Source organism: Notechis scutatus, chromosome 4, assembly GCF_049901735.1.
Source record: "Notechis scutatus isolate UNSWTSFEM ecotype Mainland chromosome 4, rNotScu1.2, whole genome shotgun sequence".
In the NCBI taxonomy this organism is placed as follows: domain Eukaryota; kingdom Metazoa; phylum Chordata; class Lepidosauria; order Squamata; family Elapidae; genus Notechis; species Notechis scutatus.
Window position 1 is genome coordinate 84,522,784 of NC_142012.1, and position 17,917 is coordinate 84,540,700.

Below are 17,917 nucleotides of genomic sequence, written 5' to 3' on the forward strand. Positions count from 1 at the left end.
TCCGGTAAAAGAAAATTACCAAACAAAGGTAATATTAATCCATAAAAGAACTTTAAAAAAAAAAAAAGTCAAGTTGAGAATTAGAACTATTTACTTTTATAAATACTAAAATATTGATGGCTATCAATATTGTAAAGAGCTAGATTAAAACCTTTTATATGATTAAAACAGTGTTTGCACACATGTTTTTCACTTCTTTGATATACAAAAGCTGCAGACTCCACATGAAGGAGCTTAGGGAAAAAATGACGTGCAAAGAATCAATTTTAAAAATATTTTGCAAGGGAGAGGGGGAGAGAATGCAACCCAAATACTGCCAAGAGACAATTTTTAGGCAATCTTTTAGGCCATATGATATAAAGCAAATCTTTCAAGTCTTTCAATTTGCTTTTCATCAAAGGAGTGCCAGGAAAAAAAATTAGCCACATCAGTTACAATTTCTTAGATGGTCATCTCTAAATTGAGCGACTGACCTACTGGCTTCTACAGTGGTGGCTAAACTTACAATAAATGTGAGATAACTTTTTCTGTCAGTTTCCTGGTGTAGACCTAATGCTTAAAATCTATTGGGATTAATATCACTTACTTAAGCTAATAATTTCGTTTCTAGAACCTGTTCAGTTTCTGTGTGCATTTCTGTTTCCTTTTAATGCAGTCAACATAAAGTCTTACAAAAAAATAATAATTGATAGATGTCCTGCAATAATAGATTGTGCTATTCATGTTAAAAATATTATTCTTCAAAGCTAGAATTTTAACAATTTTTAACTTCTACAGAATGATAGAAGGAAAGGGTTCAGGAAACTAAAGTAGCCCTTTTCTATGAAAAGAGGCTCTGTCTACATTATAGTATATTTATCTGGCCCAGCTTCAGAAAATATTTCTGGTCTTGTGATCTGTAGAGTTGGAGCAAGCCAATAAGATCTTCAAATTCAATCTGCTGCTCTGTGCAGGAATCTACATTGAAACATTTCAGAATAAGGCTGTTTAGCCTTTACTTCTATCAGATATAATCTAGCTGTCCTCTCTTGAACTGTAGTTACAAAAAGTAACTTTTTCTTGTGGTAGAGCCATGTTAGTCTAGAAGAAGCCATGTTAGTCTAGAAGAAGTCTGGTAGTATTTTTTTCAAGCAACATTGTTTATTAAGAGGCATAAGCTTTATTAAGAGGCAGAGACATCAGAGGAACTGAGGTACAGTTCACAAATGTCTATGCCTCTTAATAAAGGGTGTTAGTTGGAGAACATGCTACCAGAGTTTCTTTTTCAGTAATATGAATCTGTCTTAGCCTTTTAATATCCTTTACAGTATTTAAAGTGTGTCACCAGATCATTCATCTGTCTTCTCAGAGCTTACTATTTCTGGTTTCCTCAATCTCTCTTCTAGACTAGTTCCTCTTCATCCATCTTGTGTATCTGAATTCCGTTTTTCTTTATTTCTTTACCGTGTGGTGTCCAGGATTTAATACAAAAATCAGATGCAGTGTGAGCCAATACAAAATAAAGTGGAAAAATAACTTACTGTATTTTAGGAAATATATATTTTGTTGATATAAAACTGTATTTGCTTTTTTTGCATTCATATTGCGCTGGTGAGTCATATTCAAGTTGTCAGTTACACTTCCAAGATCTTTTTTGCAACAACTGTTACATAGTCAGAAATCAACATTTTATAGCTCTTTATTTGATTTCTGTCTCCTATGAAGAATTTTGCCTTTATCTCTATTAAATTTCATACTGTTATTTAGATTTTTATGTAAATCTTCTATCAAATGCTGTAACCTTTCAAAATATAAGCATAAGTCTGTTAAAAAAAAAAAAAAAGAACATTCCCAAGATTGAATTTTGTGATATCCCACTTGATACCTATTCTTAGTTTTGATGATGAGCATTGGTGAGTACTTTTTGAGGGTGACCATTGGTAATTAGGGGACTGGAAGCTAAAACATACAATGAATGGTTGTAGATAAGTTTACTTAATGAAGAGAAGGACTATGGATAACATGATAGGAGTCTTCCAAAATTTGAGGCAGAGGTAGTATTCAGCAGGTTCTGACCAGTTCTGGAGAACCGGCAGTGGAAATATTGAGTAGTTTGGAGAAGCAGCAAACACCACCTCTGACTGGCCCCACCCCCATCTCTTCTCTGCCTCCCATTTAGTCCCAGCTGATTGGCTGGGTCTTCTTTTGTTGCCCTGCACAGGAGAAGAGAGCTGGAAAGCAGGTTAGTGGGGTGGGGAGGGAATGGGATTTTGCAGTAACCTTCCACCAGGAGTGCGGAGGGAATGGAGGTTTTACAGTATCCTTCACCTGGAGTGGGGTGGGAATGGAGATTTTACAGCTTCCTTCCCCTGCCATGCCCACCAAGCCACGCCATGCACGCCATGCCACGCCCACCAAGCCATGCACACAGAACCGGTAGTAAATTTTTTTGAATCCCACCACTGATCGAGGGGCTGTCACAGAGAAGAAGGGATCAATTTATTCTCCAAAGCACCTGAGTACAGGGCAAGAAGTAATGGATAGAAACTTAGGAAGGAGAAATCCAACCCAGAACTAAGGAGAAATTTCCTGACAGTGAGAACAATTAATCAGTGGAACAACTTGCCTCCAGAAGCTGTGGATGCTTCATAACTGGAAGTTTTTAAGAAGAGATTGAACAACATTTGTCCACAATGATATAGGCTCTCCTGCTTGAGCAGGGGGTTGGACTAGAAGACCTCTGAGAACCCTTCCAATTCTGTTATTCTGTTATTCTTTTTGAGTCAGGTGTATAAATATTTCAATTGCCTTAGGAAGTCGTGACGATTGTCACATAATCTGTTTGAAATGTTTCTGTTTTTATTAATGTGCCAAGAGACAAAAAATACTAAATATGCTAGTTTTAGAGAATGACACACTTCTTTTTTGGAATTATAGAATTTCAAAGGAGAAAAAGAATATTTAAGTCACCAAGCCTATAATCCTTCCTTTAAAAGATTTCAAACAGGGGTTAATCTGTATAATATTAATTTCACTGACAACGTGCTCTGTTTGGAAGTTTTCTAGCAATTAGGTAGAATCTGCCTTCCTGTAACTTAAAGTCATTAGTCTCATAATTTTCATAAGAGAAAACAAGTCTTGAAGTCTTGTGACCTCCTTTCAGAAATTTTTGAAGAGTGCTGTCCTTCAATCATTTTTCTGTCAATGCTACACAGTTCTTTCAATCTTCCATCATATAACAATCATCTCATTATCCTCATTATCTTTCTTTGAATCTGTTCCAGTTTGGCTGAATTGTTTTTAAAATGTGTCCCCAGAATGGACTCAGTACTTGAGGTAGGGTGAGAATGGAGCAGAATAAGAAAACACATTTTTGTTGATGTACCTTACCACTGAATTTATCTTATTATTAAGGTAATTAGATATACTATACCTTTTTTAACATTTTTGAGCCACTATTGTTTGCTCATATTCATTTTATTTATTTATTTATTTATTTATTATTTATTTATTTGATTTGCCAATTGTTTACAAGATAATAAGTATAAGTGTATACATAGTTGTGAATACATGAAATGGGTACATATAAGAAAAATAAAAGAAGAATAAGAGAAACAATAGGACAGGGACGGTAGGCACGTTGGTGCGCTTATGCACGGCCCCTACAGACCTCTTAGGAAAGGGGTGAGGTCAATAGTAGACAGTCTAAGGTTAAAGTTTTTGGGGTTTGGGGAAGAAACTACAGAGTCGGGTAGAGTATTCCAGACATTGACCACTCTATTGCTGAAGTCGTATTTCCTGCAATCAAGTTTGGTGCGGTTAACTTTGAGTTTGTATCTATTGTGTGCTCTTGTGTTGTTATGGTTGAAGCTGAAGTTCAGTTTGCAGTCTATTCCAAAATCTGTTTGAATATGTACAGAGAAGAGCAATAAGGATGATTAGGGGACTGGAGGCTAAAACATATATGAAGGATGATTGCAGGAATTGGGTAAGTCTAGTCTAGTGAAAAGGACTAGGGGTGACATGATAGCAGTGTTCCAATATTTGTGAGGCTGCTACAAAGGCCAGGGTGTCAAACTATTTACAAAGCACCAGAAAGCAAGGCAAGAAACAATGGTTGGAAACTAATCAAGTTGGAAACTAATCAAGAAGAGAAACAACCTAGAACTAAGAAGAAGTTTCCTAATGGTGAGAGCAATCAACCAATTTGTGGGTACGCCATCACTGGAGGCTTTCACAAAGAGGCTGAAATAGTATAGGGTTTCCTGCTCCAGTAGGGGGTTGTGTTCTATATTCTTTACTTTTAATAAGCACGTCACTAAGCAATTCATAGATTATTTTTTATCCAAGATGAGATCTCCTTAAATCTGATACATTTAATGTCAATAATGTCATATATTAATTTCCAGCCCTACTTTCCCACCTGATTTATCTTTTTAAAAGATTTAAAAATCCAAATGTGTTGAATATTTAATTGAAATGTTGAAATGTTTGAAATGTTTCTGTTTTTATTAATGTGCCAAGAGACAAAAAATACTAAATATGCTAGTTTTAGAGAATGACACACTTCTTTTTTGGAATTATAGAATTTCAAAGGAGAAAAAGAATATTTAAGTCACCGAGCCTATAATAATTTACTTCAGTTATTTCCTTGATGTAATCTGTGTACTAGGAAGCTGAATTGGACCTCCTGCACTAAATTGTGAATTTGGTTGCAGCGTTCCTCATGTTGCACAGTATTTTATTTTCAAATAGCTGTATTGCTTTCATGCTGGCTCTTTTGCAAAGAATGGCTATAAAGTCTTTTCTTCTTTCTGGCATTACCTAGGTTTTATTTATATAAGAATCCCACTGTTGCCATAAAAATATGACTTTTAGGAAAAGCACGTATAGATAGTCTTTGACTTAGAAACATTCATTTGCTGATCATTCGAAATTACAACAGCACTGAAAAAAAAATGACTCATGATCATTTTCATTCTTGTGACCATTGTTCCTGGTCCCATGATCAAGTGATCAAAATTCTGGCATGACATATATTTATGAAAGTTGCACCATCTGAAATCGTGTGATCACTATTTGTAATCTTCTCAGCCATCTTCCAATAAGCAAAGTCAATGGGGAAATCCAGATTCGCTTAAAGATCACATAATTCACTTAACATTGCAGTGATTTAACAACTGTCGCAAAATAATGGTAAAATGGGGCCAAACTGTCTTGCTTAGCAATGGAAATTTGGAGGTCAGTTATAATCATAAGTCATTACGGTCATATACCTGTATATTTAAAACAATGGCAAAACCCAATGGGAAGCATCTATACTATACACATTAATCAAAATCAAATATATTTTCCTGTTCCAAATCTTTTTAACAAATTAGATATGTTGTAAATTAATGGAAATCTGATACAAATCCAATTCTATACTATATCTAGTCCTTTGCTAGTGCTTATCAAGTACAAGTATTTACATGAAGTCCTCTTAAATTAAAATTGTGGGACATCCTTTAAAGATTCTCTCTCCATCTAAGAAGTGCTATGCTATCTTTCCAAATGGTTTTCTCCTTTCTAAGTAGGCATGTTTATAATCATTTAAATAAATAAACGCATTGCAAGAATTCTGTACCAAGATGACAGAGAAGCGAATATTTTCAACAATAAAATTTGGAGAGGAGTTTTATTTGGGAAGCCCCAGCATACTAGCAAGTAAAGAAAAACTGGACACAGATTCTACTTGTAATATACTGTATAAATCAAGAGCTATTGTAGATTTTCATGCAAAACCTGATGTTTTATGTATATTATGCATATCATGCATCGTGCTGTTATTGGGTTTGACATTCAAGTCTCTGTTTTGAGGCTGAGAATAGGTGAATAATTTCTGGTGGCTGAAGGCTACATCAGATAGGACCATTGTCTCACATGGGCTACAATTCTCTCAGGTTTGGAAAATTAAAGCGGATTGTTTTTAAGTTTCTAATATAGTTTTATATATTTTTACAAAATATGCTACAAATTCTTAGCAATTACAGCTGCAAATGGCTCCAGGGCCTCAAAAACAAGCCATCTGTTATCCAGCATTATTTTCTCATACACCAGCCTCAAAAATAAGTGATCCAAATGAAGAAGGAAAAATTGGTAGAAATGCGGCTGGCATAAACTCTTATTCTTTGATGAAAATAAATATTTTCTTAATAGGAACAACTGTGGGGTTTCATTACATACACATATATTAGGATTTTATTTCAATCCTTGGAATAATATGCATAATGTACAATATTTAAGCTTAGTTTAGCATTTCATCAAAAGATTTATTTGGTTAAATGTTAAATTCATTCATAAAGTTTTCAGTGATTTGGGATCTGAATTCTAATTCAGCTGACACCAATCCAACTAGATGCCATTTGCTAAGTAAGTAAAATCCAGCTAGAGTCTTCTTTGGTATTAATGATGCTTTCATGATTTTTTTAAATGTTATCTAAACAATTTTCCTCTTACCTATAGTATGTCCAGGTGCAGTTACCCCTGTTCCACTCCCATCCGGTGTTGGGTGGAAAGGCTGTTGTACTTTGGTTCTGATGATCCTGTCACCATAACACAACAACAACACAGCAGATTAGTCTGAGATATAGGCACTGCAAATAAAATATTTGATTTTTTGAATGGGTTGATTCATACACAGTGGCCTATATATATTGATAAAATTATAATGATAACAATAATAACACAATCAACTATTATAAGAAATTGCAGAGTATCAAAAGACACTCTGATCTTCTTAAACATTTTAATTATTTTTTAATGATAAATAAATCATTTTTATAAATTTAACGCTTAACAACTGATTAACAGCAGGCATCCATATTCCTTTTTCACCTAGGAGAGAACCATGGAGCTGTGCAGCCCCTCTGCACAAATTATTTCCAAAACAAATTATAAAGCAAATTGTAAAAAAGGGCTAACCTAACATCAGCTAAAGAAAGAAGATTCATAGATACCCAGATACCCATTACATAATTTTTTGGTGTACCCAATATTATATAAAATAAAAACAATAAGAACTAATTAGCAAAAGAAGTTGAATGTGGGAGATAAGAGAAAATGATATGTGTCTAAATTTAATTTATGCTGACATTATTCATTGTAGTCCTCCATAGCTTAGCATTCTTCTTACCCAGCCTTGTTTTCACTATGCCTATTCATTGATTCACACATTTCTTTTTGATATCTTAGTTTTCCACATCTCTTATTTTTTATATATTATATATTTATATACCATCAATTTTTGTGACTTATTCTACAAATATATAGCATATGAAACATTCACAATGAAAAAAGCAAGCAATTAAATCATAGGACCTGATTATGACATTCCTACCCCAAAGCCTTCTGGAATAATTCAGTTTTTACTAGTTTCTGCAGCTTTCTTCCCATTTCAGTGAGCCCAGGCCATTCTAGAGAAATAACCCAAGAGTTTGCTCCTTGGTTTAATATGATCATCAGCACAACATGCAAGAGGAGACTGCATTCTGAACTAAGGCCTCAAAGGCATTCTCAACTTACAACCATTTGTTTAGTAACCTTTGAAGTTACAATAGCACTGAAAAAAGTGACCTATGACCATGTTTCACAGAACTGTTGAAATATCCATGTAGTCACATGATCAGAATTTGGACTCTTGACAACTGGCATGTATTTATGGCAACTTAACCTATGTTCCTAAAGTTCCTTCTTCACTCTCTCTCTCTCTTTTTACTCGACCACACACTCTTATTAAGCCACATAGTTCTACATTCAGTTTTACAGAAGGAACTTGTAGATGTTATCTCAAAACTCCTTTCTGTAAGAAACCATGGAGGATGGACATGAGATTTGGAGAAGGATAAATGTTGCTCATATTTCAAAAACAGGAAAGAGACCTAAGAGATGGCAGATTAGTCAGCTTGAAAACGATTCTAGGCAGAAGTACTGGAATACTTTTTTTTGAAGTACTCATCTCTAATGATCTAAGTGCTAGAGCCCACTGTAACTACATAGCCAAAAAGGCATTAAGAATTGTTAACCTAATCCTGCATAGCTTTTTCTTCGGTAATATCACACTACTAACTAGAGCATACAAAACATTTGATAGACCAATACTCAAATACAGCTCATCAGTCTGGAACCCACATTACGTATCTGATATTAACACAGTTGAGAAAGTCCAGAAATATTTCACAAGAAAAGTTCTCCATTCCTCTACTTGTTGCAGAATACCTTATGCCACCAGACTTGAAATTCTAGACCTAGACAACCTAGAACTATACCACCTTCGATCCGATCTAAGTATTGTTCATAAAATTATACATTGCAATCTCCTACCTGTCAATGAATACTTCAGCTTCAACCATAACAATACAAGATCACCCAATAGATACAAACTCAAGGTTAATTGCACCAAACTTGATTGCAGTAAATACGACTTAAGCTACAGAGTGGTCAATGTCTGGAATATTCTGCCTGACTCTATGGTTTCTTCCCCAAACCCCAAAAACTTTAACCTTAGACTGTCTACTATTGACCTCACCCCTTTCCTAAGAGGTCTGTAGGGGGTGTGCATAAGTGCACCAACGTGCCTACCGTCCCTGTCCTATTGTTTCATTTTATTTTTCTTATATGTATCCATTTCATGTATTCATAACCATATTTATACTTATACCTGTTATCTTATAATTGCTTGACAAAATAAAATAAATAAATAAAAATAAAAAGGGTGGAACAGTTGTTAAGCAGTTGGTTTGTATGCACTTAGTAAAGGAAGTATAACTTGGCAGGGACCTGCATGAGTTTATCAAGAACAATTTATGCCAAACCAACCTAATCAACCTAATATTTTTTGATAGAATGATCAACTTATGTGATCTCAGTGGTCACGGTATACTTTAGCTTCAACAAAGCATTTGTCAAAATCTTTGTCAAGGCTGAGCTGAGTTACAGATTGTGTACAGAGAGTCTACAAGACAAGATGGTAAAATGTAGGCTGAATATAGATCTGGATGAACAAATATTCCAGGAATGTACAGTACATTAATGATCAGCATCAGATTAGAAGGTATCAAGGGGTACATCGCTGGGCTGTAGTGTTCAACATATTTATAAATATGGAAGGTAGTAGACTCCCCTCTGCTAGAAGTAAGAGTTGGGTAGCCATTTGTTATACATGCTGCAGTACAGTTTCTGGATAAATTTTGTACTAAATGATCTCAAAGAAATATTTCAATCCTTGCATTGTATGATAAATATGGAAAAGTATATGAAAATATTAATACATTTTGTGAAGATTTTCAAAACTACATCGGAGTCACTCGTGAGAAAAAAATCGATTTAAGATTAAAAACACAAGACGCTACCAACTGAACACTTACTGCTAGGTGAATGCATCTGCATTATTGCTGATAAATTCCCCAAACCAGAAAAAGATTAAGATTTTGTTACTCAAATATTAACCCTGACTGCTGACTTTGTTCAATTTGACAACCTGGCTACTTGACCTAACTTGAAAATATATTTGCAAGCTATGATAAAGCTTTCTACTCATTTTGTATGATGTGAAAAACTCTTTTTCCCTTTGAAAATGCAAACAAAAATATTATTGGAGGAATAGAATAGAATAGAATAGAATGGAATGGAATGGAATGGAATGGAGCAGAACGGAATGGAACGGAATGGAACAGAACAGAAAGAATAGAATAAAAGAATTGGAGGCAAGTTGTTCCCCTGATTAATTCTTCTGTCAGGAAATTTTTCCTTAGTTCTAGATTGATTCTCTCCTTGATTAATTTCTACCATTGCTTCTTGTCCTGCCCTCAATTTCTTTGGAGAATTGCTCACCTTCCCCTTCTTTGTGGCAGCCCCTGAGATATTGGAACACTTCTATCATGTCACCCCTAGTCCTTCTTTTCTGTGGCCTTACCAAGGCATTATAAAGTGATCTTCACATGATCTTGATTCTATCCCTCTGTTTATACAGCCTAGAACTGTGTTGGCTTTTTTGGCAGCTGCAGTACACTGCTAGCTCATATTTAAATGATTGTCCACTAGGACTCCAAGATCCCTCTCACAGTTGCTACTATTGAGCAAGGTACCATATATACTGTACCTGTGCATTTTGTTTTTCTTATCTAAATGTAGAACCTTACTTTTTTCAGCACTGCATTTCATTTTGTAAGATAGCGCTCAAGTCTGTCAATATCTTTCTACATCTTAAGCCTATCTTCTGGAGTGTTGGCTATTCCTGATAACTTGTTGTCGTCTGCAAATTTGATGAGTTCTGCATCTATCCTCTCGTCCAAATCATTGATGAAGATATTGAAGAGTACTGGGCCTAAAACAGAGCCTTGGGGTACCCCACTGCATGCTTCCCTCCATGTAAATGCAGTTCCATTGAGGACTACATGTTGAGTGTGGTTGGTCAGCCAGTTACGAATCTATCTGGTGGTGATGCTGTCTAACCCACATTTTTCTACTTTATCTAGCAGTAGGTTATGGTCTACTTTATCAAATGCCTTAGTGAAGTCTAAGTAAATTATATCAACAGCATTTCTCTGGTCCACTAATTTTATCACTGTGTCAAAGAATGCTAATAAGATTTGTTTGACATGATCTGTTTTTGACAAACCCATGTTGGCTTTTGGTTATTAGTTTGTTTGCTCTTAGGTGTTAACTGATTCGTTGCTTGGTTATCTTTTCCAGAATCTTCCCTGGTATTGAGGTCAGGCTTATAGGTCTGTAGTTTCCTGGATTTATTTATTTTTCCTTTTTTTTTTTTTTTGTAAATTTTATTTGATTTTTCACAAAGAGAAAAACAAATACAAATAAACATCTTTTTTGAAAGTAGCGTAATCCTGGGTTACATTTCTTCGTACAGACACAAATTCAGGTTCATGCTCATTTTTATATTCTATTCCATATTTTATTACTATTTTACATTTTCTGCATAGCTTCTCCCCTCTTTTAATTTTCTCAATTTTATTTTAATTATTTCATCTCAATTCAAATCATTGTATTTATATTTTTTTGTCTGTCCTGTTTCAATTATCTATTATCTTTTCTCATTAAACAAAATTTCTCCTGTAGTTACTGATTGGAGTATGACGCCTTTATATCTTTTCCCTAAAGTTGTAACATTCAATATAATACATAACTTCCATTCGGATTCTGCTAGGTACATTCTTAAAATACACACTGTATTCTTAAAAAAAAGAAAAAATTATAAATGTATATAATTAAAACAACATTCCATTCCAATTCAATTCTATCATTAATATTAATATTCATTAAAGTCTTAACATCTTTAACATTACTTTTCAATTAAATATCATACTTCTATGGGAACAATTATAAGCTTTTCATAGTTAATTCCCTCCCCCCTCACTTATATTTTATAAAACATTAACTAATTAAAATGTTCCCGTTACTTCCTAATTCAATTTTCTCATTTATTTTATTTCACTTATTTTATTCACAAACATTTTACTAAATTACACTAACTATTTTATACCTCATTTTAATCATACGTTGTTTCCAATTTTCTAAAGTTATTTCTATTACTAATATAACAATACAATCTTATGTACCTTTACAAAATCCCTTTTTCAGTTAGATTTTCACCCATTATCTCTAAACAGGTCCTGTTTCTCTATATCTTGCTCCAGTCCTTTGTAACTTCTTTTCCTTTCCTTCTTCCCTCTCTTCTTCTCTCTCCCCTTTTTACCCCCTTGTCTCTCGGTTTGAAGGGCTTCGGCAACAGACAGAAATCTGTGATTGTGCACGATTTCTGTCTGGACTCGCCGCTGGAGCACCCCAAGCTGGCTGGTTTCGGGGCTAAGCCACCCCATAGAGGTGGTGAAGAGGGGGGAGACTGCCAGCAGGGTTGAGGAGAGCTGCATCTCTCCTCCTCAGCTGGCCATTACTCCCTTTCCTGAAGGCGGTTGTAGTGGTGGTCAGAAATGGCCACCACAAAGGAGAACTCGACTGGAAAAGAATGTGCAGGAGGAAGATAAGAAGTGAAAGTTTTGGCTGACCGGGTTAAATTGTAAAAGCAACAACTAAGGTACCCTGGAATTTAAACTTTCAAAAAATAACATCACTCCCAAAGAAGAGTTGGAAGCAGTGAAGGAAAGTGAAAAGGGAAAGGCTTGGCTTTTTTTTTTCTTCTCTCTCCTTCCCTATACTGACAACTAAGACTTAAATAAGAAATTGGAAAAATCCGCTTTGACATCAATAGGCAATTAAGCTGAAAATAAAACAAAATGCCAAAGGGATAATAAAGATTTCTGGACATTAAAAATTTTCTTTTCATAAGCAGGAAGGGAGAGAAAAAGAATAAGGGCAGGATCTGGAAGACTGCCTGGAATTAAAAAGAATCTAAAGTAAAACTTCAACAAGACTTCTAAAAGATACATTTTAACTGAAACTTTGCAACTAAATAGTAACCCCAGGAAGAGAAAGTGAAAAAAAAAAAGAGCAAAAAGAAACAGCTTGGATTATTTGGTGATCTTTGGATTCTTGGTTATTATATTTGAATGACTAAAATCAATTGGGTGGTTGTTTAAAAATTTATACGATGGCACCACTTCTGGATGAATTGAAAATGGAACTTAAAAAGTACAAAGAAGATGCACAAGAAGGGGTGGGTTCTTTTGGCTTCGTTTTTCAATTCTTAGAAATGGAGATTTGGAACTATGAGAAACAACAAGAAAAGACTGCAAAACAAGAAGACTGGGACAAAGAAGAAGCCATCTTTAAGGAACAAGCAATTTTATGTGGGGAAGAAAAAGGAAAGGGGGGAAAGAGAATGGAGAATTTAAGACTTAAAAAAAACAACCAAAGAAAAGAAAAATAATTCGAAAAATAAGTATAATACTGGAAAGCAACAGAAAAGGGGAATACAGAAGAGAGAAATAGAGGTATTTTTCCTTTTTTGAAAATGGGAACTACATCAGCACTTTTCCAGGCCTCTGGCAGTTCCCCAGTGCTCCAGGATCTTTGAAAGATATAGTTCAGTTGTTCTGAGATCACGTTTGCCAGTTCCTTTAGAACAGGGGTCCCCAACCGCCGGTCCGCGGACGGTACCGGGCGGAACAAGCCTTACCGGGCGCTGGTTGCTGGGCGCCGCCATCTTTTTTGGAAAGCTCACCGGAAGCGCTGTTTCGTCATAAAAGATGGCGGCGCCAGCGCTCATGAGCTTTTCCGGTAGAAAGCCATTTCTACCCGAAAAAGCTCACCAGAGCGTGAGGCCGCTCTTTTATGACGAAACAGCGCTCCGTGACGCCACCGAAGCGCTGTTTCGTCATAAAAGATGGCGGCGCCCAGTTGACGCTGTACCGGTCGCGGCGCCCAGCTGATGTCGGAACCGGGCGCGGCGTCGAAAAGGTTGGGGATCCCTGCTTAGAACCTTGGAGTGTAATCCCTGGTCTGGCGATTTGAACTTGTCTAGGATGGACAGGTGCTCACTTACCATTTTCTTCCCTATTTTGTCTTGTATTCCTGTTCTGTTTTTTGCGGTGCTGTTTTTGATAGGTTGGACTGTTTTTTCCCTTGGTGTAAAGACAGATGCAAAAAAACCAGTTAAGTAGTTCTGCTTTCTTTCTGTTGCTTGGCACTTTCTTGCCACTTTCTCCTACCAATTGACCAATGGTTTCCTTAACTTTTTCTTGTTTTTAACATGTTGGAAGAAGCTTTTTTGTTATTTTTTACTTTTGTTGTAAGCGTTTGTTCATTATGAGCCTTAGCTTTCCTCACTTCATTTTTGCATAATGCTGAATTCTAATATTGCATGATCATTCCACACACATGCGCACACACACACACCTTCTATCATTTCATCTCTGTTAGTGAGAACTAAGTCCAGTATGGCTGATCCCCTTGTTCCCTTCTCTACTTTTTGGGAAACAAAGTTGTCTGCAAGGACTTTTTAGAAATGTAAACTTCATGTACTGTCTATATGCTCAAGCTCTCATTTTTCCTTAGTCTTAAGCAAACTGGTTTAAGAATGTAATTATAGGAGCCAGTGTGATGCAATGGTTACAATAGTATATTAGGGCCAAGGAGATCCAAGTTTTAAACTTCCCTTAGTCTTAGTCTTCCCATTTCAGCCAACTGAAATGACTTTAGGTTAGTCCCTTAGCCTCCCTGGTGGTAAGCTAAAAATTCTCTATTTATTAACACACATGGTTCTTCCATAATAGATGAACCTTCAAAAAAGTGCCTTCATCCTGCAGTGGATGTATAATGTAATTACATAATATGTCAATATATCTAGGAATGGTTTTGTTTGACACATGAACTGCATGCTTCTTTAGGTTTCCTTCCTTCCTTCCTTCCTTCCTTCCTTCCTTCCTTCCTTCCTTCCTTCCTTCCTTCCTTCCTTCCTTCCTTCCTTCCTTCCTTCCTTCCTTCCTTCCTTCTTTCCTTCTGCATTCAGTAATTTAAGAAGTTAAAGAAATAACCAGCTACCTCATAGAGTTTCAAAAGTAACATGAGCCTGAACATGAGACACAAACTGCTTAAAAGGTAAATACTATTTTGGGATGAATAACAAGGGCATGGGATTCAGATGATGAGAAGAAATTGTTTTATTCTACTTGGCTTTAGTCAGCTGCCATTTGAAAGACTGTGCCCAATTCTGATCAGCTCAGTGTACAAAGAATAGTAACAATTTGGTGCAAGTTAAGAGGAGGGCTATCAAAATGGTGAGGGGCTGTTGAAGTTCACTGCACTTAGCCTGTAAAAAAGAAGAGCAAGATATCTAAAGGGGTGTCAGATAAAAAAGGAGGTGGTATTGTTCTCTATTGTTTCAGTTGGCAGGACTAAAAATTCCAGGAAAATAAATTCAGGTTACATTACTAGGAGGAATTTTCTGAGGTAAAAATGTCAGCTTATTTATTTATGAATTTATTTTATTTCTATAGCTATCCATCTCAATAAGTGATTCTGATAAAATGAAATAGGTACCTCATGAAGCAGTACTGCAGACCTTCAACCATAGCCACCTGACTAAAATATTTTGCAGATCTTACATGGAGCAGATGGGTGGATCTCTGAGACATCTTCCAATTCTTTGACTCTACAATATGTAGAACCTCTGTTTGCCCTGAGCTCAATCAGATCAGAAATCTGTTCTTAAAAAGAGAGTTATATGGAACGTGCTGATCTACTAATCTACCATGTCATTTCAGAATTTGTGTATGAATGTGTGCACTGATGAAAAAAGATGGAGGCTCCAGCTGCAATGTCTCCATGCTTACTGCCCCATGCTTGAAAAAATATCATTTCAATGATAATTGAATGTGTAGATATAGTATCTCCCTGTCCATTCATGCTTAGTAACAGTTTCTCCATTAAATCCTCTCACACAGTTTGATTTTCTCCAAATGGATACTCACGGTCTGGTAGATTTTATTTGTAATTGTCTTTTTCTGTTTAATGGATAGAAATTATTGTTTTTAAATCTTTTATTGTTTAGGGTTTTGTAAGCCACTGAGTTTTTGTTGATTAAGATACATAGAAGCCTTAGTAAATAAATACAATAAATATATTTGAAAGCTCATATTTGGCATTCTCATCTGAATGTCAATTACTTTTTCTTCTCAGTCTGCAAAGATTTTCATCACCCCCCCCCCAAAAGAAAGAAAATCATAATCATTGATATTATTATTTCAATTTTTATCCCTATGCCCTTCCACCATGTCAACCTTTTCTCATGATGTACAACTAACATTACAGCTCACAGTCATGTAACTCCTGTGGGTTAGGCAGATGCATCAGGCTTATTTTTCTCTGTTTCCATTCTCTGAAGAAAGAGAAACACATACTGTATGGAAAATCAAAAGTTCCAAAATTAATAAGTGCCTGGAAAATTGGTGAAAGTGAAGATGTTCTTAGAGGTAACTTCCCTAGTTTGGGCCCTACAGATGGGTGGACTTCAATTCCTAGCTTACTCAGCAGATTTGTATTCTGCTTTTCTCTCCAAAATGATAGGAATTCTTTTATCTGATATTTTTACCATTTCATCTGGATTTAAAATAAATTGTTATCCTTTAGCCAGGATATATTTGTTTTAAACAACCTTCTTGAACTTAAATTCTTGAGCATTTTAACCAGGGGTGGGATTCTACCGGTTCTGACTGGTTCTATAGAACCCCTTGTTAACTTTCTACACTGTTTTGAGAACCGGTAGTTAGAAGCAATCTCCTTTTGTTTTTTTCCACCTTTATTACATTCTTGCCAGTACGACTAGACTTCCTGTCTCCGGAGCTTCTGGGGCTTGACTTTCTTAAAGGGAAGGGTTGTTTTAAGATTTTTACACTGCGGTTGGGAGGAAATACTTCCCTGGACAATCAGCAATTTGAAGAAATAATTGAATAATGAAGCAGAGCTGTCAGAAAAAAGCTTTAATGACAGGGAACCAAGATGAGTGACATTCAGTAAGCCTTCTTGGCTAGCTAGAAAGATTGACATTCAAACGTGAATTTACATACCCTTTCTGAGTTTTGGTATAAAACTTGTTTTTGGTGAAGGTTAATTCTATGCTTGGTGACCTTAAATCCTGTGTTTATTGATGGGATAATTTTCCCTATTCAGCTTCAACAAGCAACAGCTACTGTTGTGATTTAATTATTTGTATTGTGTTTGAATTTTTTCCTGCCTCATGGTTTCTTTTTCTTTCTGGCGAGGGGGTCTTCTTCACTGCTTTACTACTATCTGGCACTGTCCTTTTGGGGTATACTTCCAAGAGGCAGGATGCAAGCTTGGCACTGATTTTTTTTTACTGCCTTTCTGGAGGGCATGTGACTTTTCCTTAAATCTGGATGATTTCCTTAGGATATCTTGTGAGGTGAGTGAGACCAGCTGGTATCTTCAAGTGGTGCAAATGGATCCTAGGATTGCTTTTCCTGGGTGTGCTTTTTCTGGAGAGCTTAAATGACCTCTCTGCTAAAGGGTTTCACTTTATGAGCAAAAGTTGGCTGCTGATAGTTATCACTGCATTTTAACTATTTTCATTCCTCAAGGTGCTCTGGCACCCTGCCTGATTTGTAACTCTGACTTGCAGGTATTTTCAATCTGATGATTGGTATTTAGGGCAGTTTTTGCAAGCAAAGAAGCTTTTTGTATTTTCGTACAGGTAATCCTTGACTTACAACAGTTCATTTAATGACCATTCAAAGTTACAATGGTACTGAAAAAAGTGACTTATGACCATTTTTCACACTTATGACCATTGCAGCATCTCCACTGTCATGAGAGGCCAGGCGAGGAGAAGCGCCCCTTGACATGAGTGATGTCGAGTTGGCCACGCCTACCCAAGTCCATGACCATCAAGCCACACCCACCAACTAAGCCATGTCCACAGAACCGGTTTAAAAACTGAATCCCACCCCTGATTTTAACCATTAGCAGGACTATATTGTGTGGGCCCCCAAGGTTACTCATTGAAAAAGAAGTGTATCGAATTCTTAAGATCTGGCCTAGTTCTCGGATAGACCTCCTATTCAGCCTGCACACTGACAAGAGTTACCAAAATATACTAGACCTATTCTCTAATAGTATCAATCTTTCTTACTAAGTGTGCGGCCAGATATACTGTAACAATTTTATCTCCATGAAAAATAATTTCTAAAAAGCACATGTCCAGCAAAGTGTCGCTAATGCAAAAATTATATGATATGAAACTGACTACAAAGGCTGATTAAAATGTAAAAGTAAAGTCCTCTCAAATTTTGGCCCAGAATATTTACTTCTCTGACTCTCAAGTAAAGGGTGGGTGGGGGGGGGGGGGGTGGGGGGGGGGGTTTTTTTGTTGTTTTTAATTAAGGGGGAGGGACCCGAATTTTTTTTGGTGGGGGGGTTTTGTGGGGGGGGGGGGGGGGGGGGGGGGGGGGGGGGGGGGGGGGGGGGG

General features: G+C 36.3%; 1 protein-coding gene across 3 annotated transcripts in view; it reads right to left on the reverse strand.

Moving 5' to 3' along the window:
- PAX2 (paired box 2) overlaps window positions 1-17,917 on the reverse strand; it is a 233,228-nt gene that overhangs the window by 137,475 nt on the left and 77,836 nt on the right. For all 3 annotated transcript variants that reach the window (XM_087963985.1, XM_087963982.1, XM_087963984.1), the window contains one exon: window positions 6,478-6,563. In XM_087963985.1, the coding sequence (XP_087820111.1) occupies window positions 6,478-6,563 (86 nt within the window). The remainder of the gene's footprint in view (window positions 1-6,477; window positions 6,564-17,917) is intronic.